General features: G+C 36.8%; 3 protein-coding genes across 5 annotated transcripts in view; all 3 read right to left on the minus strand.

Moving 5' to 3' along the window:
• Positions 1–4,592: 4,592 nt before the first annotated feature.
• Positions 4,593–6,885, minus strand: ndufa12 (NADH:ubiquinone oxidoreductase subunit A12). The gene is made up of 4 exons (XM_065274679.2): positions 6,729–6,885; positions 5,962–6,044; positions 5,786–5,873; positions 4,593–4,877 (listed from the first exon to the last, which is right to left on the minus strand). The coding sequence occupies exons 1-4, from the start codon at positions 6,815–6,817 to the stop codon at positions 4,697–4,699; spliced, it is 441 nt and encodes a 146-aa protein (XP_065130751.1). The 5' UTR covers positions 6,818–6,885; the 3' UTR covers positions 4,593–4,696.
• Positions 6,886–7,075: 190 nt separating this feature from the next.
• On the minus strand, positions 7,076–16,774 carry nr2c1 (nuclear receptor subfamily 2, group C, member 1). 2 transcript variants are annotated; one of them, XM_065274606.2, is made up of 14 exons: positions 14,564–16,760; positions 13,307–13,416; positions 12,698–12,928; positions 12,297–12,375; positions 11,260–11,439; positions 10,847–10,994; positions 10,665–10,761; positions 9,907–10,085; positions 9,497–9,647; positions 9,278–9,399; positions 9,039–9,178; positions 8,707–8,844; positions 8,515–8,620; positions 7,076–7,903 (listed from the first exon to the last, which is right to left on the minus strand). In XM_065274606.2, the coding sequence occupies exons 2-14, from the start codon at positions 13,358–13,360 to the stop codon at positions 7,729–7,731; spliced, it is 1,800 nt and encodes a 599-aa protein (XP_065130678.1). In that variant the 5' UTR covers positions 13,361–13,416; positions 14,564–16,760; the 3' UTR covers positions 7,076–7,728. The 2 variants fall into 2 exon arrangements, with proteins under 2 accessions (XP_065130678.1, XP_065130676.1); XM_065274604.2 differs by having other exon boundaries at positions 9,039–9,399; positions 14,564–16,774.
• Positions 16,775–17,041: 267 nt separating this feature from the next.
• fgd6 (FYVE, RhoGEF and PH domain containing 6) overlaps positions 17,042–27,558 on the minus strand; it is a 38,905-nt gene continuing 28,388 nt past the window's right edge. For both annotated transcript variants that reach the window (XM_065274602.2, XM_065274603.2), the window contains exons 15-21: positions 26,129–26,228; positions 25,660–25,803; positions 25,480–25,582; positions 24,962–25,056; positions 21,187–21,315; positions 20,603–20,751; positions 17,042–18,860 (exon numbers count right to left, since the gene is read on the minus strand). In XM_065274602.2, coding sequence (XP_065130674.1) covers positions 18,824–18,860; positions 20,603–20,751; positions 21,187–21,315; positions 24,962–25,056; positions 25,480–25,582; positions 25,660–25,803; positions 26,129–26,228 — 757 coding nt within the window. In that variant the 3' untranslated portion in view covers positions 17,042–18,823. The remainder of the gene's footprint in view (positions 18,861–20,602; positions 20,752–21,186; positions 21,316–24,961; positions 25,057–25,479; positions 25,583–25,659; positions 25,804–26,128; positions 26,229–27,558) is intronic.

Here is a 27,558-nt window from a genome sequence, read left to right on the forward strand (position 1 = left end):
ATTCCCATTAAAATCACATGTGAGCCTGTCTCACCAAACTTCATGTACAAAAGTAAAAAAGACTGTGTAAACCCAAATGCCACATAACTTATTGGTATTTCTCCCCATGTTAAGCACATTTAACCGAAATGTATATACCACAATAATATCTTTAAACATATAGGTTATATAAAATAATTCCTAAAACTAATAACCTATGAAAAAAATGATTTATTCAATTTACTAAAATTTTTTGTTTTGTTTAGTATTTCTAATTTTTTTTGTTTAAATGTAGCTTAAATAAATTGATTGTGACCACTTACCCTAAAAAATTGAGTAAATTGAATGAATCATTTTTTCAGTGTATTAATACTTTAGTTTCAAAACTGTGTGTATTTGAATATTTAGCCCAGTCAATCGCATACCACTGCTGCTATCCATAGATCTTAACTTGTATTAAATGTGGAACATTGATTTAAGCACACAATGTACAGTCACATGGGTTACAGTCTAAACAGTTCATACACGCACAGAAGTCTTGTTCCATGCACTTCCTGTGACTGGGTGGGAATGTGCAAAGAACTGCAATATTTTATATACTGTTTCCATGTCAGATCAAATCTTCAGATCTACAGCAGAAACAATGGTCTGTATCAGATCTGACTTGTAATATAAACCACACACATGCACGCAAATCAAATACCGTCAAATGCCATTGTTCAAAGAGTGCTAAGGATCCTATGTGTTGTCCATCCTCTTAACAGGGAGTGGTCGAGTTGGATAAACTGTTTGTTTTGGACCTCTTCCTGCTCTTAGTGTCTTCCTCTCTATATACTCCCACCATATTAGAGGTGAAGTATGAAAAGCATGTGGAGTTAACTACTTTCTGGGCCAGTGCTAAATTTACCACGTTAAGTGCCTTAAAATAAGGTCATACTGGAACTGTTAAGACATGATCATTGTCAAATATGATACAACACATTAACTGTTGTGTTGAAGTTATGAGAGGAGCATTTCAGTGCTCAGTTGTTACTCTTATATACACTGTCATAAAAAATGTCAAGAAATTATATCAAGCTATCAGTGTGGCAGTACCCGTTCAAAAAGTACACATATAAGTAGGCCTAGTTGTAACAGAGTAGGGCTTGTAACCCGAAGGTCGTGGTTAGATTTTTATGACCGTCCGGTAGTGACTAAGAGGCCCTTGAGCAAGGCATCTTTCCCACAATTGTTCCCCAGGCACTGCAGGGATAGCTGCCCAATGCTCCGGATGTGTGTGTGCACGACTTGCTGTGTGTGCTCACCACTCATTGGGATGGGTTAAATGCAAAAGTCACTTTTCAAGTTTGGGTCACATTGGCCACAATGTTAATGTCACTAAATGGTACATATTACCGTATAGGATTATGATGACCTTTCAAATGGGTACTGCCCCGGTGACCATTTTTCTGACAGTAGAGGTCAGGAGATTTGTTGTAGCTCAGTCAGCTTACTGTAGTCTCAGATGTTCCCCAAAAATTATATGCCTAAATCTGAATTTGAAGTAAATTTAATAAGAAATATTTAAGTTCATATTGAAATCTTCAATAATACTGACTTTTAATTGTGAACCTGGCAAATCTGAGTTCAGTTTGTGACATTAAGATCTCTCATGAAACTCCAGTGGGGACGTTTGTGTGGTTTCTGGGTCTTTCTCTCAGGAGAAATATGAGACACATGAGACTCAAGCAAAAGTTTTAAATTGCACTCATTTTAATCTCATTGATATCTATGAAAATATTGTTGAGATATTAAGAAAAACTCTCATATATGATTTTTATTTCGTATGGGACGTGAGTGTCGCCAGGCACTGTGATGCATTTACTTGGGTCATCTGCTGCACCTGTGCTGGTCATTACTGTTTGCATGTGGGGTCTGTACTTTATTCTGGTAAAATGGTTTTAGTCCCTGATAGTAAAGAAAAAAGTTATTGCAAGTTAAAAAGATACCAAAGTAGCATACGGAAACCACAATGGACTGTAACTGAGATGTCTGACGTTTATCTGACATGAATACACACGTATTCAAAAGAGGTATGAAAATTTAAACTACTTGGTGGTGTAAAATGACACTTTGCTAATGTGGTTATGTATAATTTATTAGCTCAAAGCATTTTGCAGTGAACAGTGTGTGAAAAAGGGTTAGGCTTGTAACTAAAATAGTGTAGCAGTCTCTCTTTTTAACACAGATGAGTTACAAATATCTCTGATCTTATAGTGTGTTAACTATAAACTGTTGGCGTCATTTACACATTGCACTTCCCCTTTGTACTGTAAGTCTTTTTTGGTTATATTGAAAATAACATTTCCTCTACACTGTAAAAAAAAAATCCGTAGAAATTGCAGCTGGGTTGCCGGTAATTTACCGTAGATTTAAATTTATGTTATTTACTGGCAAAATTTTTGTTCAAAGTTGAATGAACATTTAACATTTACAAGTCTTTGTCTGTACAGAGTAAAACTAAAACAACAGCATCAAGCACAACGTTCTGGGAAACAAAATCTGAAGCAAAAAACAGAAAAAGGTTGATGATGATTTCTGGTTCCCAGAATGCTTTGCATGAGGCTGTTATTGTTTAGTTTTATTCTGTAAAGATAAAGACTTGTTAATATTTAAAATTTATTCAACTTTGAACAAACTCTTGCCAGTAAATAACATAAATTTAAATCTACGGTAAATTACCGGCAACCCAGCTGCAATAACATTGTAATTTATACGGATTTTTTTTACAGTGTACCCTTTCCTTTCCTTAAAATATTAAATGATCACTTTATGATATGGTACTTTATTTGTGTACCTTGGAATTTACTTGGTACTTCATTACTTGATGGCATTTCCTTGGTAATATGTAATGCAATGCAAACCCTACAGAAAAATCTAGCTAAGACCAGCATGGTCTCACAGCTTGGGTTTAGCTGGCCAGGCTGGAAGCCCAGCTGACCCACCTGCTTTGCTATGCTGAGAGAACCAGATGAAACCAGCTACTGCCACCAGCTTATGCTGGTCTTAGCTGGATTTTTCAGTAGGGAAGGTTCTGGGTTTGATTCCCAAAAACCCACATCCTGATCAAATGTTTGATAAAAACTTTAAATTCACTGTTAAGTTGCTTTGATGAAAGGCATCTGCCAAATGCATATGTGAAACCACACTCTCAGATACAAAAGTTGTACATTTTTGTAACTGGGGCGGTTGCTTTAAAAAAGGTCCATTTAGGTACAAGTATGTACCTTTGAGGTACCAGTCTGTAGCCTACAATTAAAAACCTAGTGTGTACCTTTGAGGTACCAAAATGTAGCTTTAAGGTACAAAAGTGCACTTTTTGAAAAGGTAGTGCCACAGGGATAACTTTTGTACCTTCATTTCAGAGAGTCCCATACAAAAATAACCATGGTTTTACTACAGTTAAAACCAAAAAAATCATGGTTACTGTAGTAAAACCATGGTAACCACAAAATAACCATGGTTTTCAAAAATCATAGTTAAACCATGGTTAGTGTAGTAAAACCATGGTTTTGCTGATAGTAATCAATACACCAAAAAACCATGGTTACTATACTTTTACCACAATAAATCCATTGTTAATTTAATAATGCATCCATGATACTATGTTTTGTATAGTGTTGATGTGTAAAGATGGTTTCTATTTTTTACATGAACACCTAAAAGTGTGCCCAGTTTTAGCTCAACAATCCCTTCTCAAAAGTCCAAAGTGAGCAAACTCAGGATAAAAGAAAGTAAACATCTCCCTCTGTTGGTGAACCTTTAAATTACAATCCCAGTCACTTGATGTCCTCATTTGACAACAGCTCATTGGAAAGACATGTTCTAAAATAATCCAGAACTATACCTCATTCTTGTGTTTTTTGTTCAGATATATAAGGAATATCATTGAAGTAAAAATAAAACAATGTTAAGGGTGAAAACAATGTTATGTTACATTGATTTAGTTCACACTAACCTTCACACATCATCTGATCCTGTACATTATCACCACATACTTGCACTGCTCTGTTATAGGAAAAACCGCCACATTTAACTTTTTTACTAATCTGTCCAACATTGAGACAAACAGGAAATGAAGCAACTCGTGCATGAGGTCACACTGGGTAACTCTAAGCTTACAGTTATGCATTTGGCAGAAACATTTATCCAAAGCAACTTACAGTGCATTAGAAGGTATACATTTTTAAGTATTCCTCATTGACATGTTGCACTGCCAACACAAAATTGTACTAGCTGAGCTACAAGAACACAGCTAAAGTTGTATTAACCATCGTAAAGATATATACACAAACCAAGTTATACTACACATTTCTAATCTGACTCCAAAACGTAATTTACATATTTAATAAAAATCTACTTCCCTGTTCCACAACCCCCCCCCCCCCACAACTATTTTAAGCATTGCCCTCTAACTACCAGATCCTATCCTATTTTCACAATTTTATCCAATCAAAACCAAACCTAAACATTTTTATTTGCTTTCCCTGTCGACATTTTTTTCTTCTTCATTTTACATGCATTGGTCAATATTAAAAATGCTATAAGCAGAAACACAAACAGTCAGACAAAGATCATTTTCATTTTAAGTTATTTAATTATAAATCTCAGCTACAATGTACAGAACATCCCAGACCGCAAACCAATGGTGGCGAGGGGACAGGTTTAATATGGAGAGTTACTGCTCTCCGGCCTTTGGTGGCACCCATTCATGGATCTTCTTGCGGGTGGTGGAATAGGGAACATAGCAGTTAGGTGAGCCACTGAGGTTAATCTGATGAACCTGAGCCAGAAACTTCTTGGGTTCTGGAGGGTGAGTGGTGGGTGGGTCATCTGTCATTGAGTGAAGCCAACGATGCCTGAGAAAACCATTAAGGAAAAAGGAAGGAAGGGTTCAATATTACTGGCCAAATAAATCCTGTGTCTAACAATTAAGGGTAAGGGTGTGAAAAATTTCTATTGAAAACTGGTAAACCAAGAATCCTTACATCCTTATATTAAGAAAGTTAAACACAATTTATATAGAGTATACATGAACTCCTTGTAGCAATAAAGGATTTTGAGGTGTCAGTGTTACAGTGTAATAAAATATTTAAGTACAGAATACTTATAATAAACATCATGTACTTACTATAGTAATAGTATTTGGTTTAGGTGCATGTAATTATGCATAATTTATAGGGCTGCGAAAAGATTAATCACGATTAATCACATACAAAATAAAAGTTAGTGTTTGCATATATGTGTGTGTACTGTTTGTGTATATATTATGTATATATAAATACACACATACTATTTTTATTAAAATAATTATACACAGTACACACACATAAATCATGCAAAAAAACTTTTATTTTGTATGTGATTAATCACAATTAATCACTATTTTATCTTTTAATAATTTACTGTTATTACTATAATAAGAACGTTACATGTATAACAAATTTACTGTAAAATAAAAAGTGTTACCTTTGTTTTTTATTTCTCTGTAAGATGATGCAAAACGTTGTACTTCATCATAGTCGGGGCCTCTAATATTAGCAGTCTCTACTCTATATTGTCAATTGATTACCACATTGTACAAGAATTAAATAATTTTTAACCCAAATAACCCTATAGGTCAAAATAAGGGTGAAATACTTTCATCTTTACATTTTTTAAGAGATTAGGAGCCTTAGAAATGTAACAAAACTGTAAATGAAAAACTTTTTTAAGGGCTAAAGGAATAAACTAAGTCTGTTAAAAGTACAAAATACTTATGCATTACCATTCAGCAGGGACCATGCTGCCATCAACATCCCATATTGTCCTCTTGCCATTCATCTCTGTGGTGTAAATGACCCATCGGTGACGGCCTGGAGGTCATGAATTGAACAGAATGCAGTCAGATGAAAGAAATTACAAAATTATATTTGATGATTGTTTCGTTGTTCAAGTACATACCAAAGAAGTATCGGTTGTCCTCAAAATATTTGTTGCCATACTTGTCAATCCCCACTAAGGCTCCTGTCTTGATATCATTCGCTCTGAAAAACAAAATATCATTGTTTTGACAAAAAAATACACATGCAAGTCAAACGGAGGTAAAACCAGTGGCAGTGTATACGCAGGTATATAGAGTATACCCACTTCTTTATTAGATGGCATGGGGTATACCTACTTCTCCAGGCAGCACTACACCACTGGGTAAAACACTTAAAACATTGCATATAAACACACATAACATAATCGAAATGAAAATTACAATTTTTCAGTTGTATTTCATCAGAACCGTAATTTATCCATTAATATTTAGTTAAATTATTTGTAATTTTTTATAATTTGTTTGCCGTCTTTTATTTATATATCATTATAATAGTAAGTAGAAGCAAAGCACGCTTTATAAGTAAAACTGCTTAAACGGAAAAAATAGCTGTACAGAAAAACTGGTCGATTTAGTAACTTACAACCCTTGTAACAACTGTGTAGTTTTTGTGTTTTAACGTAAAATTTACTTGAGTCGATCCTTGCATTGTGTAACAGCGAATTGCATTTTTTGTTGAATTAATGTAAAATTGATATACGAATGAAATCTTTAGTCTGTTGTTGCCAGTTATTTCACATTCAGAGGTCATTGCTTTGAATTCAGAGTACAACCGCTTTACACACTGTCCTTCATTCAACTGTTTTCCCCTTTGGCGTTTAAACTCTTCATTGCTCTTTTGAGTCACCTGAAAAACTGGAGAAAAAGGCCTTTGACTCCGCCGTGACCGGTGATCTGACCCACGGCCCGCCGTACTAGATTCGCGTACTCCGCCATCACATCACCGACGGACTCTAAACACTGACGGACTGTCCCACACTCTAACTGTTCCGGCTAAACACCAACTCTTCTGTTTAGTTCCGAACACATTTGCGCAATAAATCACAAAACTCGTTAGTGAAATGTTTCTATTTGTAAGTTTTACATACTACGTTTACACACTATACATTTTTTTGTACTGGTGTATATTCATGCAAAATCTGAATTACAAAAATTGACTCCTGTAATTATGCATATAATTATTTATCAGATGACTCAAGGTTGGAATCCTGTTTAATAAAAACAAAATAAACAATAACAGATAATTTAAATAAAAAAACAAACAATTCATACATACATATTTTGACTTTTTATTAATTTACACATTTGGTAAATTCCTGAATATTTGCATGCCCATGGAAACCCTGTTTATAACATTAAATTTGTCATAACAAATAATTGGTGTACATGCAAACAAATAACAAAATACTGACATTGCTTCCTTTCATTTGACATTTATTATTCCTATATACACGATTCATATACATACAAACTCAGTGCTTGGGGGGGTCAAAGTCCATTTGGAAGTTCTTAAGAACAAGTTCCTTGCACCTTCTGTGTCTTATAGACACTTTTCTAAACATAAGTATATAATACAATTAAAGCCAAAACCATTAGACTGCAAAAGTAACTGTAATCCACTTTATCCATACTTAAAAAACCCATAGACACAATCCATTCACTGACTAAATGAAATGGCAAGTTCCTAACAAAATGATGTCTGCATTCAAAATAGTTCATATGATTATATCATACAGGCTGCTGATTTGGCCCCGTGGGTCCGAGTAAGTAAAAGGACATAAATGGTTCAGTTTTTTGAGGCAATGTCAAGTTAAAGCTGATTTGTATGGCTGTGGGTGAAACTTCAGTCACTCGGTGGTGCTGGCTGATTGGCTGTTGTAGTCCGTGGACTCCATTTTGAGAATGTAGGGAATGATGCTGTCGATCTGAACATTCCCGATGAGGCCGGTGAAAAATAGCTCTTCTGTCACCGCTGCGCTCATCAACCGAAGAGCAGGAAGACGTACTAACAGTTTCGACAGACTAAGAAAGAGATGATATATTTTATCATTTAAAAGCAATGATGACATTGTTAGTCCATAAATCATCTCAATATCAAAATTAAAGGGGCCATGTCACAAGAATTTTTTAAGATGTAAAATTAATTTTTGGTGTCCCCAGAGTACACATGTGAAGTTTTAGCTCAAAATACCATATAGATAATTTATTATAATATGTTAAAATTTACACTTTGTAGGTGCAAGCAAAAATGTGCCGTTTTGGGTGTGTCCTTTAAAATGCAAATAAGCTGATGCAATTCAAACACTGATCGCAATGATGGTGGTTTGTTGCAATTGAAACTCAATTGTGCTGTGAATTATTTTCTCTCTTTCTCTCTGCACTAAATGGCAGTGCTGTGATTGGTAGTGCAGATTAAAGGGCGGTATTATAATAAGATCTCCTTATGACATTATGACCTATTTTTTCACATGCTTGCAGAGAATGGTTTACCAAAACTAAGTTACTGGGTTGATCTTTTTTCACATTTTCTAGGTTGTTAGAAGCACTGGGAACCCAATTATAGCACTTAAACAAAAAGTCAGATTTTACATATCAAAGGTTGGGTGGATAACCACAGATTCATAGTTGCTCACCGATATGTATCCTCTGGATAAATTTTGCTTACATAGTCCTGCAATTCCATGTAAGCTTTCTGCTGAAATCGTTCAATCTGAGGAGTGTTGTCCACTCCAGAGTGATCTGCAAATGAACACACATAAACAAGCATTATGGTTTATTTTCTCGCTTTCCTTAAAAATGAATTTAACATAACCTCAGTTTCTTACCCGGGCTGAAAAGAACCACAGCTTTGAGGTATGCGTACTCATAGGCATCAGGACTCATGCGGCTCATACTGTTACAAAACTCCTGCATACGCCAGATGTGCTCCATGACTTGCTTTGCCCTCTCTTGAGAAAGTTTTTCTAATAAACACACACATTTATCATCCATAAGTAATAAAAACAGAATATAAGTGTAAGCGACTTTGCTATGTTATGTCCACACAGGCAGCCAGCTACAGTACCATTTAAGATGTTAACATAACTAAAATTGAACCTCATAGTAAAATAATTCAGACACCGTGAATAGGCAGCAACTACACAAATGGTAATGATACCTTCATCCAGGCTGGTCTGTAGGTGGTTGATTATGGCTGTGAGGATTGTCTCTACATTCATTATATGTGAACACTGAGCCAGACCCAAAGCAAACAATTCATTCCAGCAGGCCTTCATCAGTGTGATGCTGTTGTCTGAGCTAAAAAACAAGTATGCAATGAATGAAATGAGAATATATAACCTAAAATTGTATTTGACATGACATGAAACATCAACAATGTAGGAAACATCAACATACCCAAGGGCCTGGAAAGCAGGAATAGAGCGTGCCCAATGCATCGAGAGGAAAAGCAGACGAGATGCTGATTCACAGATGTAATTCAGATTCAGGAAGTCTGGGATGGGCACTGGCATCATGAGCTAGACACAATGTTAAAAACACATTTGAATGATCTCAGTGCCTTTAAATTAGTATACAATGCAACTACCCTATCTGTATAGATCACCGACTACTAACCTTAAAGGGCACGTGCATATCTGAGAGTAACGGTCCTTCCAGTTCCAGCAGGGTGGTGGTTTGGTCATCAACTCTTACTGCAACAATCTCTTCAGCCTCCTCGTCCCCACAGCTCTCTGGCTGAAGCACTTTTGCGAGCGTGTCGAAAGCCCTGGATACAAATACACAAACATTTCATGAGTTTACATTAACATGTGATCAATAGGGAATGAGATAAACAAATTTTAGCCCAAACGCAGAGTACTCCCTCCTCTTTAACTGTTGTACATAAAACTATCTGAGAGTGAGGTGATGGGGTGGAGAAGGGACAGAGGTGACCCGACTGTGGTCCTCCTGAACTTAGTTAAATAAAGACAGCCACATACTGCATATGTATGCGGTATCAGAACTAGACAAGTTTTCTTCTTTACCGTGTGACGTCGTTCTGCTCATCTCGCTGAACGTCTGTCATGACGCTGTCATCGTTGCTCATGGTCTCTATTCCTGACAGGTCTGCACTGCTGTCCATCATCTCACGACTTTTGCTGAGGTGACCGAGAGACGTGACCACGTTGGCCAGTGTACCCAGATCACCCTGACTGGAATCATTCTTGGGTAAACATGATAAAGAACAAAAACATGATGTCATACACACAAATACATTACGTTTACACAATTTGCAGACACCAAAGCAACCTACAGTGCATCTAAATAGTTTTTGGTGGATTCAAACCCATAAAATTTGAGATGGTCAACCCATCGACCAATAGACAAACATTTCAACCAGTGGTTCTCAAACTGGGGGGGGGGGTCAGTTTTATGACATTTTATAAAATGCATTAATTTATCGTGTAATTAAACCTCAGCTGTTAACCAACAGCACTTCATTGTATCATTTCATATGTTTTGTTTAATTAAAATTATAAGTTTGAGATTGTTTCACGTCATTTCCATTTTCTTTGGAAGGAGGGGCACGAAGGGATGAACCCTACATATGGGAAAAGTTTGAAAAACAACTGCTTAAAATTAAGTGTATTTTTATGTATAGTATACAAACTCCTAAAAATGTATTTGTACTATAACAAATGGTCATCACTTTGGTGTGCAAAATATCTTTACATTAAATGCTTAGAAAAATTCTGATTACCTAATTATGTATGTGTGTGTATTATATGTGAGTGTTTCTTACCTGATCTGGTGAAGAAGGAATTAAAATGCTATTGTCAAGTTTAGAAATGGACTGCTGGATGTTCAAGAGCATGTTAGAGTCCAGTATATTGGTGGATCTAAGAATAAACACTAAATTAAAATCTCAAAAACAATTAAAAACAGAGGCAAAATTGAATTTATGACCCATCAACTTCCACATACTTTGGGGTCTCTTTGTTGCTTACAAACGTTGGCATGGCGGCAAGAGGGCTGCAGAGGTTTTTGCGGATGTAGATCTTTTCGATGGAGGGCGCGCAGTTGGCTGGCTTTTCTCTTGACACTTCCATTGGCTTCCTCTCACACTGAACAGCTGTTGGGACATTTCAACATTGTTCATTTACACGCAAGCAGTATACAGCAGGAAACAGATAGCATGCAATCACATTTGGGGCAAAAATTTGAGCATATAATAATGTTTGGAAAGTGTGGGTCAAGCACAGATTTATGTTTCTGGAAAGTTTTGCGTACAGACGTCACTGGTGTCAAAACAATACCTGATTTCACGCATTCATGCGCTTATGCCATGTGATTTTAATCCTGAAAGCATGTGTTTTGAGTGTCGGTAAAGTACTCACAATCTTGTCTCATGCCGAGGGCCATGCAGCGCTGTAGTCTACAATACTGGCATCGGTTCCGATGGTGTTTGTTAATGACGCACTCTCCGGTCCCTCGACACGAGTAAACCAAATTCTTCCTGATGCTGCGTTTGAAGAAACCCTTACAGCCCTCACAGCTTACTGCTCCATAGTGACGACCTGAACAGACACAGACACGTCTATTACATTCATATTATACAATAAAATATATCTAAGAATTATATATCTTTCAGTTATATAAATATAATAGTTTTATAGAAAATCAATACATTGCATTTTATTAGAATTCTAAGAAGGATACATCCCGTAATATGGATACTGTCAATACAGTGTCCCAAGGCCGAAATATAGTCAATTTATTTCACAATTTTCATCATCAGAAGAGTGCCTGCGTATTGTAGGCGCACCGACAGTTTTTTGAAATCCCACCTACACAATATAATAGGTCTTGTATGCGCCTACAGGAGAATGTATTATATTGCCCAGGAAATGCTTTGTGTTTTTTTGCAATGCGCATGTGTCAAATGTCTGTCTGTGTATACGTACGAGTCAAATAATCTATACTTTTTTACGTTTAAAGATTCGCGTACACATAAAAAACACCATACTCCGGGCTTCAGACTTAAAATGCACAAACAGTAACACAAACGAAAAGAAAACCATTGTTTACCAGTTTATTAATTGTTTCCTTTTGTGTTTATTACTGCACATGAGCCAAATTAAAATCTTAGCTTTCATTTCAGGAACTGTTTTATTTCATTTAAGTTAAAAGTTGCCACTTCAAGAAAATGTTTTACAAATAATGTAGGAACCATTGTAGGATGACAATAAGGATACAATGCCACATTGTAAATATGGTATATTGTTAATGCCTATACGAATCTGTTTAATCAAATTCTGCTTTCTTATTGTTGCATATTATTATATCATGTTGCTGGTTAGATATGACTAGTAAATAAAAATTTTTGTCTAACTGGTAAGATGGTGATATGTTTCTAATATGGGTGTTGTCTTACCCGAGGCCCTGTCTCCACAAACTACACAATACTCCACAGCAGTCTTTGTGAGTCCCTGCTCTGAACCATCTGTCACAAACTGAAAAATGAAACACAAAAGTAATCTGAGATATTTCTAAGACCACAAAGGTACTTCCATGGTTCGGAAAAAAAAACAGACAAATCGTATTAACTTTAAACCATGTACATGATTAGTAACTAAAGCACAGAATTTAACTACCTTTAAGACTTACATAAACTTGAATATTTTAAAATACATAGTATTACGAGACACCACATTACTAAACAAAATTAACATAAACTAAGCCAAGAATTAAAACACAGATAAACATCCAAAATTTCATATAATATGTCTACATTATTAAGCATGTCTAATTATTACAGTCCGTATGTGTGTTTACCTGAATCTGCTGTCCGGTCAGGTCAGGTGATGCAAAAAGCAGTTGATTGACAGCTGATCCATCCGCAGAGGTTAAGATGACTTTGGCAGGAGGGTTCTCCTGTTTAATGAATAGCTTCTCCTGGTTAGGATAATCCAGGTTAGTTAATATAAACTGCTGTTTGCCAACTCCAGCCTGGTCAATTGCTGTGACTATTTGCAACTTCTGAGGCAAATGTTGATCCGTCACAATCTGATACACACAACAGAGATGATCAAACGAAATCCCATTAGAGTTAAGTTCAATTGAAATAGCACTTTTTACATTGTGATACTTAATAGTTTTCATTGTTGCACAGCTGCTTTTCAGAAAATAGATTTTAACACATGGAATAAAGACATCATGCAGTTATTGTCAGTTTTTCACATATTATATATATTAATTGTCCATAAAAAAATTGCACATGCATTACAATACATTTATGCATTTGGCTTACACTTTTAATCAAAGCGAGACCATTCAGTCTATAGATTTTTATGTGTGTTCCCTGGGAATCAAACCCATGGCTTTTAAAGAGTGCTCTACCTTTTGAGCTACAGGAACATGAGAGAGTGCAAATTATTAAGTTACCTGTAGGCCTCCATCTGCAGACACCAGCTGAATTCGGGGACTTTCTCCATCCATGATACCAAATTTCGAAGGGTGTTATAGATCTAATGCCCCATTAGCAACACGCCCACCTGAGAAAACAACAAACAACTCACAAAACCTGCACATCCTTTCAATAAGGATCCCAAAAGTGAAATTTAGTTTCCCAAAACATTATGCTAGGGTGGTTCCCAGCGGTTTAAGTGTTTTGTGTGGTTGTAAGGGCATTGTTAGGTTTTGCTGGATATACTGGGCGCCTGATATGATCTAGATAAAAGTCACATCAATTAAGACATCATTCTGTACAACAAACCGTGTGGGACAAGTTTAAAATCGTTTAATATATTTTCTTTAAAACATTGATTAGCAATAAAAATAAACTGGCCAATAAATGTTCCTTACATTGAGTCATGACACTTATAAAAGTGATGATCTAACATTATACATATTATATAGACTTATATATTGTGTAAATGATTAGATGTTGTCGTATTAGTGCAGATCGAATTAATTCTGATATCAAAAATACTAAAATCTCAATCTGACTAGCAGTAGCCACATTAGCATACTAGCCAGCATAGAGACGTATGTTTTTGTATTATTCTAATAATTAGTTGGCTTAATGGTAATGAATACGTGTGATCGATTGTAATTGACAGCTGTAGGGTCAGTTACTCATATGGGGTGAGTGTGTGATCCGGGAAGATAAACGAAGATTTGTTCCTGTGGGTTAAAGGTCATGATTGAAGGGTTAAAGTGCTACACACTTGTACACAAACGGAGTCTTCGCTACAGCTGCTCTACACGCATGGATTACAGGACAACTCTTACATCTTAACACATCTAAATTATCGAATGATATATAAATAGGTCCGCTAAATCGGTGTTTGTTTTGTGATGTATGTCTCCTATGATCATTAGAGTACGGAACACACATAGCTGTAGCGTTAGCATGCATCGTATCAACATCGAAAACAACCTTGACGTTAGTTAGATGTCGTCTTATTTGTAATGTGATTTCACACAAGTTTGAAACTTAATTTGGTTAGTTTAATATCTGAAGGTTGTTTGTAATAATCCATTCGATCGCAAAAATTCACCGCGATGCTAACCGGTAGCATGCTAACTCCTGTTAGCAGGCCGGCTAACAACAACGCTTATAATCTGGTAAATTATGTATCCTAAATAATAATCGATCATACCCTGGTGTTTGACAATGTAACACGCAATATTGCTTACCCTAATAGCGTGTAGAATGATCCAAATACTAAGGTGTTTTAGTAAATAATCGTAATCCTACGGCTCGGCGCAGCTACAGGAGGTCAGAGTTCGCGACCCGCTCAGAGGAAACAGACATTTCTGCGCATGCGCACAGAAACCAGGCAATCAGCAATGTTCAGTTTTAGATTTTACTTTAGGAAAGAGTTTGGTTTACCATCATAAACAGTATGATGTTTAAGTAGATGCTGGTATACTTCGTCGGTGTGCGCAAGTAGTAGAAAGACAAAAAGCATAAATTTGATGGTATTTAGAATTTGAAGCGCTAGATCCTAGAACGTTTCTGGAGAAATTATTATGAAGTCCACGTGGTAAGATGCTTTTGGGGGGTACTAAAACTGTTTGTTTGTCACAAGGATAACATATCCGATAACTTTTTTATATATTTTTGTGAACATTTTGTATTATTAAAAAGTTTCCTCGCTCTTTGAGTTACACAATTTCCCATTTTAACTAATTTATGCAATGAATAATATATCCCAATCCTTTCAAGAAGTTATTCAATATTCAAGAAATCTCTCACTTACTTGCATATGTAATGCTTTTATTTAAAGTCCCATGATAATAAAATTAAACCTTTTAATATAAATATGTTATAGAATAAATATAAATTATGGTATGGTCCAAAACACTGAAAAAATTCCTATTCAGAAGATGTAAGCATTCAAAATCTACAGTTTGGCTGGTGCTAAAATAAGTCTAGAATTTTTATGACATCATCCTACACTTTACCTTCTCATCAAACTTCCTGTCCAATCAAATGCTTTTTAGGTGTTGAAGCATCCTGCTCTACATTTCTTTAGCAGGCGCGCACACCAAAGCATTTACACCGGTGTATGTTTTCCAACAGAAGCACGGCTCTTTAAAATAAAACCAGCAGCTAGCGTTTCTTTCCCAGCGCTGAGCTCCGGTGGTTTTTCGCGCTCAGCGCTGACTGCTGAAAGTTAAAAAATATTCAACTTAGGGTGAAAAGCTCAGATTGCCAGGGTCACTCTCACTCGGCTGTCCAATCACGGTGGAGGAGGGGCGGAACAAATATCACAACAACCAACCAGTGCATTGTTCAACAACAGATAAACAAAGGAGAAGTGTTATAGCAATCAATGTGCTAAGTTGGATAAAGCTGGCTGTCTGTGTCCGCCTGGCGTTTTCAGAGGCGTTTAAAAGCTTTGGTGTGCACACCCCCTTACATTGGCTGTTTCTCAATTTCAAGAACAGACTTAAAAATTGGTCTTGCCATGCAACCTTGGAAGAACAAACTCAGAAGGTCGTGAGAACACAGAATGCACTTGTGAGAATTGAGAAGTGTGCGCTCTTTCTGTTGGTCACCTGACCTCCCTAGATTTCAGCGGGCAAGTCTGCACTCGATGCATCCTCGATATCAAGAACACATCTGGGTATTTTCATGCGTCCTCTGTACTTGCGTTCTTGACAACTGGAATTGAACTTCGCCGGTTAATGATGACTTAGAGAGAGGATGCAAGATCGCTGAAGAAGGCATATTGAGAAACCGCCATTGTCTTTTCTGGAATGCTATTGTTTTTTTTTAAAGGGGGGAGGGTCTTTTCGATAGTTCTGTTGTTTTGGTTAAACTGACGTCACCACATCAAATAATACTGCACATTCGAAGGCACTTCAGTGGGCCTTTAATGATGCATTCACACAGGGCATAAGCGTTAACGCTTCTTATTTACTTTTAATGGGTGACGTCATGCGTTGCCAAACTGAACTGTGGCTCCATTGCGAGCCAGCCAATTACGTTTAAGCAAGACTGGAGCATGTCTTGCGGCCATTGTGATTGGCTGTTGGCCACCCTTTAGACAAGCCTTCTGTCAAGCGTTAATGGTTCCGCCTCGTGTAAATGTACCGTAAGGGATATATTTTTCAACTTTACCATAATTTTCTTAACCGAAAAATCACCCAAAAATTTAAATTCTGTCATCTTTTATTCACAAAGGATAATATTTTGAGGGATGTTTGTAACCAAACCGATCAGAGGCCCCATTGACTTCCATGGTATTCTTCTTTCCTACTAGGAAAGTCAAAGAGGCTTCAGATCTGTTTGGTTCATCAGAACAAAGAAATTTTTGTGGGTTTGTAACAACATGAGAGTGAGTAAATGATGACAGAATTTTTATTTTTTGATGAACTATCCCTTTAAATTACTGATATCTGAAAATGTTATATTTGTACTAAAGTGTTCTTCCAAGAACCTCATAGTTGATAATCTTGTCAGATTAAACTGTAAAAACTGTCAGCTGATACTGTTAACACTGACTGTAGTCTTTCTTCAGGTATAATGATGACATCCCAACATATTTAAACATTTATTTTACTTTAGATGGCGCAATGTAATTATCAGTACTGTTTTTCTGATCGTCTTATTTGTCATCATAGGGAAGGTTCATAAAACAACAATTTATACCACACACACACAATGAATGCAAGTGACAAAACATTATTTCATTACCTTACATTATTTATTAAAAGTTATTTAACTTTACATTTATGTTTGGGCATAGCCTACTCCCTTGTAATCCTCAGGTTATAACAAAAAAGATTTTCTCCTGAATTTTTGGATGGAAAAGTAAACAACCAGTGCCTTCATAATCAGAAAGTTGAGGAGTGAAGGATATTTTCATTTAAAGTGGGGCACTTCGTAAACAAGCATAACTCATTTGACAGAACAGTGGCATATCTTAATGTTTCCCAAAATCATAACACCCTTAACAATATAAAAATGTAAACAAACATCCAACACACAAAGTGATCAATACGGAAGTTAAGGCAAACGAATAAAGGGCCATTATATGTGTTGCATTTTAAACAGTGAGAGATCAGTGGTTTGATCAGTTTGAGAAAACCATCATCTGTTTACTCTTGTTGGTCAAAGAGTTAAGATGATCCTGAACAAGGTGCATTAGAGATTTTAATGTGAACATGTGTTATGTCTCCCTGATAAGAGCCCAATTTCTTCTTTCTGTATTCACAGCCGGTGTGCTATAATGTGTTATATAGATTGTTAAAACAGTGCTTAGTTAGCCAGCCTGGCACTGTGTCTTTACTACCCATAATTCAATGAGGAAACTAAACATCCTGAACTATTTTAAATACACCTGCATTATATTACCATTTACAGAATATGTACACAGTTTTGTCCAGTTATGTCCAGTATAACGTTTTAAACATCAGTCAAAAGGCCTATTTTGTACAAAATAATTTTAAAAAGATTATTTAAAAATATTTTTCATAAAGGCTAACAGAAGAACGTTATAAAACTCAATGGGCCATATTCATAAAACATGAACCGAGTGAATTTCAGAGTCCTTCACGAGTAAAATCATTCTTCAATACTTGCGTGCAAATATTGAAAAATACATTCTTATGTAAATTGCTGCATTCAATGCATAAATCTAACATAAGAACAATTATTCATTTAAAAAAATATGACAATTTATGCAAGAATGATTTTGTGCACGATTAACACAGAAATTCCTCTGCTAGTGTTTCATAAAGGTCCAAATATATTTTTAAGCCTTCTTTTCCCCAAGCCTTCACAGTTGAATCCAAAATCTCCCATAATGCACCATGCCAGACTTACTCGGACAGCGTCACATGACAGTGCCGAAGGTGTGACCTGTCTTCAGACATTCCTTGTGTCATACTTCCTCATACACATTCAGACTTAACTATGAATCACACTTGTAACCAAATCATTTGAACAACCTTCATCAGGTGACATACGATACTGCAATTATTGAGATTCGAACTGCATCCGTATTATGTCCTTAACAGATCAAAATAGAGCCTTACAAAGTATCTAAAAGTGGGCAAGAACATGGATTCAGTATAAAATGTAGTTCATAAGTAAACCCAATGAGTCACGAGTCAACGATAACTTCAATTTCTAGAGCCTTTGGCTGGTGTTTCTAAGCTTTGAGGCTCTGTGGGCTGGTTTCATGATAATGTGAAGCACCAAAAAAATAGCACAGTGAGGCGTTTTTTCTCTCTCTAAAATTTCATTAAGAACGAAATTATTATAGATTAATTCCTCACATTCATCTAGTCTGGTTGCTTAGGATAAATTAATACATTAACTTCATCTACCAGCATCCATTGCTTCGAACTGGGTTTTAATTTGTGCATCCTCAGTCCAAAGTGGATGGCCAGAGGTAAACCCAGATGAGCAACATTTTTGTATCATCCTTAATTCAATCCATGTCAAAGTATCATGGCCTCTTGAAATGCCTCGATCCATCTGGGAAAAAAGCACATCATTTGTTAAGCATAAAAACCTTCATCAGGTGTGTGTATGCATGTTTGTCCCACTATACAAATGCAGATTATATACTTATGGCATTTATAACACATTGTATTCTAAATAGGGCCATCCCGGGAATGTTGTTGTCCTGGGCCTTCTCTTAAACGAAAACACCACCGTTTTTCAATATTTTACTATGTTCTTACCTCAACTTAAACAAATTAATACAAACCCAACTTTTTTCAATGCTTACCTAATCTTTGTACAGGGTGTGGTGAATGTGTTAGCATTTAGCCTAGCCCCATTCATTCCTTAAGGGGATTGCACACCGGCCGCGCCGTGCCGTTCTAAATCAACTGAACACATTGTTTTCTATGAGTATACGCACACCGGCGCCGCCAGGTGGCGCCTATCCGCGCCGCCCATCTGTGACTCAGGAAGTTGCTCAAATCCCTGTCGCGCCACACAGCACCACTCACATAGTTTAACATTAAATAACATCATATTTGTCCCAAATCATTAACGATTAACATTGGCTGCTAACGTATATTTTGCATTTTGAAGTAGACGCTATGTGACGAAGCTTGCGCTATTTAATGTGCACTTCCGGTTTACAATACCTCCGAGTTGTCCTAGACGTGACTCGACGCTGAGCTGCGCGGCCGGTGTGCGATCCCACCAAACACATGTTTTCCCTATTTAAAGACTGTTACATGAGTAGTTACACGAGTAAATATGGTGGCACAAAATAAAACGTGGCAATTTTTTAAGCGGATATAAAATTAGAACTACATTTTATGGTGGAAAAACACTTAATATTGACAAACTTTGAGCGAGAGAGGTGGAGTAGTCAGGAGTGATGATGTTACTGCACGCCGAAGTCAAAGTGCTGCAAACTAATTGCTCTTCCGCCATACAATATAGTTCTCATTTTTTATCCACTAAGAAAATCGCCACATTTTATTTTGTGCAACCATACTTACTTGTGTAACTACTCATGTAACAGTCTTTAAATAGGGAAAACATGGAAGTGTTTGGTGGCTTCTAAATTCATCCCTGTTTGGATCCTAAGGAATGAATGGGGCTAGGCTAAATGCTAACACATTCACGACGCGCTGTACAAAGATTAAGGGTATGCACTGAAAAAAGATAGGTATGTGTTAATTTGTCTAAGTTTGGGTAAGAACATAGTCAGTCCCTCCAGAAAAACGCGATTGTGCGATCGCGCGATATATTGCATAATCAGCCAGAGTCTGCATATTTACGCGGGGCTGCATTTTTTCCAAATACAACGCACTTTTGCCGCATTAATTACATATTTCCGCGCACAAAATATGCAGGGCTTGCATGATTTCATAATCTCCGCATTTTTGTAGCAAAAAGTCACATATATATTAGCAGAAAGTTGAAAATTTTTGCATTTACTTCCCAAAAGCGCAGCCGTGTCCTCTATTGCCATGGGAACGTTATGAAGTGACGTGATTATGTGACGTGAACAACATTGCAGCTTTTGCAAGTTTCCGCAGTTTTTGCAAGTTCCGCAATTTCCCGCAATTCCATCACATACATTTCCCGCATATTCCATCGCATTTTTTAAGAAAACGTGTCGCAAAATCGAGGATTTTTGCCCGCAACAATCACAAAAAAACTCCGCGTTTTTCTGGAAGGACTGCATAGTAAAATATTGAAAAATGGTGGTATTTTCCTTTAATGCTGGACCCACTAATGTTCTTGCGTACCTCTGAGCGGTGGGGATATCCTCTGCTCTGAAGATGTAGTAAAGTGTATTTTTATGGTAGAGTTTGAACTGCAGTTTTTGAGCCGGTCCCGTCTTCTCCTCTCTGAGAAAAAAGCCTAGCAGTGGCTGACTCTCCAATGCCGCAACATCCTGACAACACACACACACACACACAATCACCATCATATGACTTATTACATCACATACACTTGTAACTCTTATGAATAAAAATATTAAAAGCAGTGCTAGGCAGTAATTGAATACAATTTTATAGGGGGACATCTAAACAGGGTTCTTGCAGGTTTTAGCAAGTTAAATTTAAGACCTTTTTAAGACGTTTTAAGACCCCGCGGGAACCCTGCTAAAACATTCTTGGGGGAGTCAAGAAATACTGCTTTACACAACACCTTTAATGCACCTTTAATATGTATTCAACTTAGGATATTGCCCTCTTAAAAATACTTGTGAGAAGTATATAGCATTAAAACTACTTTATCAAATAGATAGCTCGATTGTTTAACTACAGTATGTTAAGTTTAGCTTAAAATAGCTTCCCCAACAGAGAATTATTTTTGATGTGCTTACTTCACTAGCGGCGTATGTGTAGAGGACTTTGTTCTTAATGACAAACCACAGTCTCTTCCACGGTTTCTTGTGGCCTTTGGATCTCTGCAGGTACCCGCTCATGGAGGAATTTTCAGTGTTGGCAGACACCTAAAGGTGAGAAGACATTTTAATAGTTTTAAGATATTAATATATCACATTGTAGATACAGTCAGTACCATAGCAAAAATCAGTGGTTCATGTAGCAAATGAAATGGTGAGAGACGTGTATCTAAATGTGGTACGTGATCTTAAGGTGGTTATACATTTTTGTGAGGGAACCAAGCGCTGTATGGTTTGAGAAATCCAGCAGAAATAAGACAATCGGGCACAGCTAATGGTGCTTTTAAAATCATCAGGGAAACTTGTACTTCAGAGTTGGGCATTATTTGTTACATGCATTTGTTACATTCAGTCAGAAATTAACACTGGAAACAAACTTTGCACAGTGCATCAAAAACTTTACATGTGGACTTATTCATTTATAGTTAAAATTTATGACATTATTCAAAACAATTTACACCAATTAAATGCCCGGAAAAAGTCATGGGAATCAGGGTAATTTTAGTATTCCCCTTTACATTATTTCTTGGAATCAAACAAAAAGATTTAGTTTTCATAAAGGCTGCGTCTGAAATTTTAAATGCTGCGTTTGAAGGCATTAAGGCACGTCCAAATCCAATGTTTGGTTTACTTCCTGTCTCCTGAGAAACCTTCATCATCTTGTCCCACAATTATATGCACGGGAAATGTGATTGGTCGAGCCTGGACGAGTTCAAAAAAATTAAATGGAGGCCAAGAAAGCTGCTGGTGCACAAATTTGGTGCAAATAAAATTAATTTTTCACACTTTGATTGCATTTCTAGCTAAATTCCTTTACGCTGCCTATGGAGGCTGTCTGAATGCATTTCCCAAAGCTGCCTTTATGCTGCCAAAGTCATTTCCTCATGACATGAAGCAGGGAGGCATCAAGTCAGCTGTCTTAGATTTTGTATGCAGCCCGAGTGTTCAATACATCGCACATTTAAAAGTGTGTACATTTTTAGAGGCATCTAGTGGTGAGACTGTGAATTGCAACCAACGGCTCAGTCCAGAAATGCACAGTGAAACTACGGTAGCCACCACAAGACAAACACGTCATCGTCTGAGACAACGTAGTGACAAAACACACTCTATTGAACACTTTGTCCATTCAGGGTTACTGTAGAAACATGACGGCGACCTCCATGTAAGGATACCCGCAGTGTGTGTAGATAAAAATAGCTCATTCTAAGGTAATAAAAACAATACAGTTCATTATGTAAGATGTTTTAAAGTGACATAGAATGATTGAACGGGGTATTTATCCTTGTTCTGTGATGTGACATGCAGACAAAATAAAATGTTGTTTGGGTCTGTAATGCCTTAGAAGCTTCCTAAAAACCTCTCTCAGATAGCCCTAGGGTGGGGGATTTTAAACAAGTGGTTTTGCACCTATTTGGCTCCCCTACTGGCTTAACTTGCAAACTCATTACTGATTGGCTGACTTTGCTGCCACTCAAAAAATGTAGCCAATTATTTTAAAGTGGAGGGGCAGTGAGATACCTGTGATGTCATTGGGCTGTTTTCTGGCTGACATTTCTAAAAGAGGAATTTCTATGAGACTGAGATGTTTAGCATGTTTAGCACTTTTTGTATGTTTGTGAATGTGGGTAGACTACCATTATTAAACCAAGACAAGGTAAAAATATTTTTTCATTCTCTGTCCCCTTTAAACACCACTGATAGTCTAGTTATGTATATAATATTGCATTTCTGTCAATAGATCCTTCCAGGGGCGAAAATCTCATCTAAATGTTGGGGGGGACAATAAACATAAAATTTTTCAAGAACAATTTTTGAAGGGGACACCAATAATACAGGCAAAATTGTACTTGCAAGGAAATGGGTACAGATAGAAAACGTTTCTCTTTCTCTATGAACGGACGCAAATTTAATTTTAATACATATGAATGCAGAGGTGAAAAGAGTAATACAATTTTCTACTTAAGTAATAGTAAAGTTACTTTAATAATATTTTACTTAAGTAAAAGTAAAGTTACTGGTCTAAAAATCTACTCAAGTAAAAAGTCATTTTAATTTTAAGAGTTACTTTTTTACAGCGGGGAGAGGTTTCTAGTATAGTTCACAAAGGAAGGATATATACATCTCAAACTATGTTTTTAATTGTAAACATCTCTACAATTAAAGTGCAATAACAAATGTTAATAAAATAAAAAGCTTTTTATAACTAAGAAACATTTATGGAATTATTTAATGATTTTTACAGGTGAGTTATGCACTTTTGAAGCAAAAATAATATGAGGTCAGCAGCTAGTAAATACAATCATTATATGAAGGTTGTAATTGATGTATTGCTGGTAACATACATTGTTATTAAACTATATACATAAATGAACATATAATGAGATGAGTGCCATGGCTATACACTATACATCCTTTACACGTTTATTAGCTCCCAGACCTGTGTACCTGATGTCTTTCAATCTATCTCTCTCGCGCTCTCTCTCTCTCTGCAATGTCTAATGATCTGCGCATTCTCGAGGACGTTCTCAAGTTGTTTGACTTGACGCGAAGCTGCTAGACCTCGGAAGATAATGCGCATGTATTAAAAATGCATCGTGCAAATTAGCGGTTAAACACGGTCGGCAATTCTCAAACTCCGTACTCAAGAGCATGAACCCTACCTGAATGAAACAATCGCTTTGCGTCAATGGCCAGGGGTTTCTTTCGTAAGAATTGAATTGAGGGTCTGCATTAGCCTGCGCCTGTCTCGTCCCTCTCCATGGTTCTTTTTGCGCGTTCCCCCGCCCATCAATCAATCATCCGACCGTGGCGCGTCTTTATCACCTTACTTTTTTATTTATTTTTACTCAGTAACGGATATGATTTAACATGTAGCGAAGTAACCAACAATACTTTAAACATACTTAAGTAAAAGTAAAGTACAGATTTTAAAAACTACTCAAAGTAAAAGTACACAAAAAACTCAGTTACAGCAAGGTGAGTAAATGTAATTTGTTACTTTCAGCTCTGCCTCACCTCTGCATGAATGCATAAAAATGTTTTCTTGATCGTTTATCTGCTTCTGTTCTCAGAAAACGAAATATGTTCATGTTTATATGTCAAAATAGTCCAGTTTTAAAACATATGAGGATAAACTGATAAGTGATGGGAAACGTTGTATTGTATATAGCTTATTAACGCGTCGGCTCCGTACACTTCTCTACCACCGGAATGTGTGGTGGTGAGGTAAAAGGGGCGTGGGCAGTGGACCAAACCACTGTGAGGCAAGGGAGGGGGAATCCAAATATTTAAAACGTTTTTTTGTTGTTGCTCCGTTTGCATTTGTATTGTTTCACTTCTTACACAACTAGTTTAAGTATTATAAATCATTAAATTATTTTCAATACACATATTCTAATGATAATTTAGGGGGGACAACCCTCAGATAGGGGGGGTCCTGTCCCCCCCGACCCCCCCGGGATTTCCGCCCATGGATCCTTCTAAAGGTTACACAATGCACCTTTAAATGATTGCAATACAGCATGTAATTCTATCCTATACAATATCACAACTCAGCAACTTGTGTGTCACTTAAAATTATGAGTTTTCCTCTAGTAAATACAACTTTAATGTGCTCAAAACTCGTAATTATGAGATTTCACAAACTTCACTTGAAGGGTGGAAACTGCATTATGGGTAATGTAGTAGTCACCTCTTTGAGGGCTGAAGGAATCCTTTTCTGTTTTCTAGAAAAAGCGAATGATGAACCCCGCCCACTTGGGGAAACGGTCACATTGGATTGGTCACCTAAAAGACAAAATCAAAACAGCAAGGTAAACATGTCCAATAAATAACAGTAAAGTCATATTACAATTACAATCAATGCGGGTAATCAATGCGATTTTATAAGAAACCAAAAATATGGATTTTTTTTACACAATGAATAAATGCTAAATGCACTTTTGGGGTTTAAAGTCAGGAGTTGTTTCCTGATCCCCGTTTTTTACCGTTATAAAGCTTGGAAAAGTAAGGACATTTACTAAAATAACTCCAAATGTGTTTGTCTGAAAGATGATAGACATATGTATCTCGAATGGCATGAGGACGAGGAAATCATGAGGTAATTTTGATATTTGGCTGAAGTATCCCTTTAAAAGCACAAAAATAGAATAAGGGAGGAGGAACAGATGGAAGTGATGGACAGGTAGAACATTAGCAAAGATCTCATACCTTTGTGCTGTAGTTTAATGTAGCAGTGATCACACACTCGTGCTAACTGATTCTTCAGGTATTCCAGATAAAACTTATTAGACGAACATGCCTGGCACACCACCTATTGCAAAAACATTTAATCAGACCCATGCATTTGGATAACAAAAAAACAAAGCTTGGGACTTAAGGTTTTCTGACCCTTCCACAGGCACGGCAATGGTGGCGTCTCCAGGTGAGCGTGAACTCACACGTGCAGATCATACACATGGTGGCTCGTAAATCTGGTATCCAGATAGGAGCTTTAGAACCCAGTGGTGGACCATCATCTGAGAAGCCCTCAAACTACAGAGAGAAAAACCAGAGACACAAGAGACGAACACTTAGGCGTCAATTCATGTCAAGAAGGGAAGGATGGATACACTTTTTTTGGGGTTCTAGGACTAACCTTAAACCCCGTCTGGGAAACCACCCCTTTAATTCCACAAAAACCAAACATTTTAGATAATAATTTTTTTGATGGGTTTATCTGTAGGTTGATTTTTAAAGTTTGAATGCCGAACATTCATGTTGTCAGAGCTGTTTTTGATTATCTTATGCATGCTATGCATATTAAACTTAAAGACACACTATACACTTTATATACCAAAAACAGCACTCAGACACAAACCTCTTGACTTCGACTGGAGAAGAAAGAAATCTTCTTCCTGGTGTAGTCATCTATTGCTGTAGCGATGGCTTCCAACCACTCGTCTCTCTCTGTGGCTGAACTGCAAACCACAACCAGTCATTTCAATTAAATTATTTCAAATGACTTTTTTAGTATAACAATTCATTCAGCTAATAAATGATAATGTCTTTATATACTAATTTAATTTTCTTTCTTTGAATTCAAAGGGTGGGTGCATGACCTCTGAAAGCCAATGTTGACATTTGAAATCACTTAAACAAACACACCCCTACCCCAATAGAATCTGGACCTTATTTTGATAGACCCGCCCCACACATATGCAACCCAGGCAACGATGTCGTTTAGTAAACACGCAGCTTACTGCTGATTGGCTACAAGTGTGTTTTGGTAGTCGGCCCGACTCCCTTTTCCAAAGCAGTTTTTAGAAATCATGCACTTCGTCTATAAATCTAAAGACTTTTAAGGTCACCTAATATGGCTATTTTTAACATGTACTATTAGTCTCAGGTGTCCACAGAATGTGCATGTTAAGTTTCAGGTCAAAATATCCTATAGATAAGGGGTTCCCAAACTTTTTTTCCCGCGCACCCCCTTTTATGTCCCAACCGGGTTGGCGCACCCCCAATCCCCACTTCAAAAAAAAAAAAAAAACACTACAAAGATTTGTTTTTAAAGACTCATGTTTAATCATGCGCAAATAACCAGGGTCCGGTTGCAACAGCAAGACGTTAAGAAGTTGGGTATAAGTCCTACGTCGAGCTTAGCTACGTTTGACATTGTGAAAAATATTTCCGCGTGTTGCACCATCTGAAACTACGACCAGACGCAGCTACGCTCAGCGTAGATGATGCGCGCCCCCGTGTATGTGTTTAACCACTGTGATATTTAGATGCCATTCGAATTTACTATGGTAAAAACCTACACTTACTGCCGTCAGCTAATAGATGATATATGAGTTTCCTCATGTTTACCAGTGCGCTCTCCTTCTAGATGCGTGCGTAACTTGCAGACCCATCATTCACGAAAGCCTTTATTGTTCGCAAAAAAGGTGTATAATAGTTTGCAGATTCATTATAACAGCTCAAGTTTAAAACAAAATTAAATGAAAGCTTTTAATAAGTTCTCTACAGTGTCTTTGTAAGTATTTATGTATTTTATTATATAATTCATTGGCGGTCTCTTTACCATGCATGAAAACACATTACTCGCGTATCCTGTGCATTAGACAAGCCCATTTCTCATCACATTTCATTATTTCTATTTTTGCCATAAAGTCTCTCTCTCTCTCTTGGTCCCTCTCTGCCTTCGTGACTAACAACTTTATCATAAGACACATATTTATAATATATATGGAATGAATGAAACGAGCTGACACGCATATAGCGGCTGCAGTGCATAACAGAAGAGCA

The sequence above is a fragment of the Paramisgurnus dabryanus genome, chromosome 1, assembly GCF_030506205.2.
Source record: "Paramisgurnus dabryanus chromosome 1, PD_genome_1.1, whole genome shotgun sequence".
NCBI lineage: Eukaryota > Metazoa > Chordata > Actinopteri > Cypriniformes > Cobitidae > Paramisgurnus > Paramisgurnus dabryanus.

Excerpts from the sequence above, each read along its gene's own strand:
- ndufa12 (XM_065274679.2), bottom strand. The coding sequence starts at position 6,817 with ATGGCGGAGTACGCGAATCTAGTACGGCGGGCCGTGGGTCAGATCACC. Across the intron at positions 6,045-6,728 it reads CTTTTTCTCCAGTTTTTCAG|AGCGAATGATATCAAGACAG; the intron begins GTGACTCAAAAG and ends TTTGTTTTTCAG. Across the intron at positions 5,874-5,961 it reads GGACAACCGATACTTCTTTG|GCCGTCACCGATGGGTCATT; the intron begins GTATGTACTTGA and ends CATGACCTCCAG.
- nr2c1 (XM_065274604.2), bottom strand. The coding sequence starts at position 13,360 with ATGGATGGAGAAAGTCCCCGAATTCAGCTGGTGTCTGCAGATGGAGGC. Across the intron at positions 12,376-12,697 it reads TGACCGGACAGCAGATTCAG|TTTGTGACAGATGGTTCAGA; the intron begins GTAAACACACAT and ends TTCATTTTTCAG. Across the intron at positions 8,845-9,038 it reads ACAGACCAGCCTGGATGAAG|AAAAACTTTCTCAAGAGAGG; the intron begins GTATCATTACCA and ends TGTGTTTATTAG.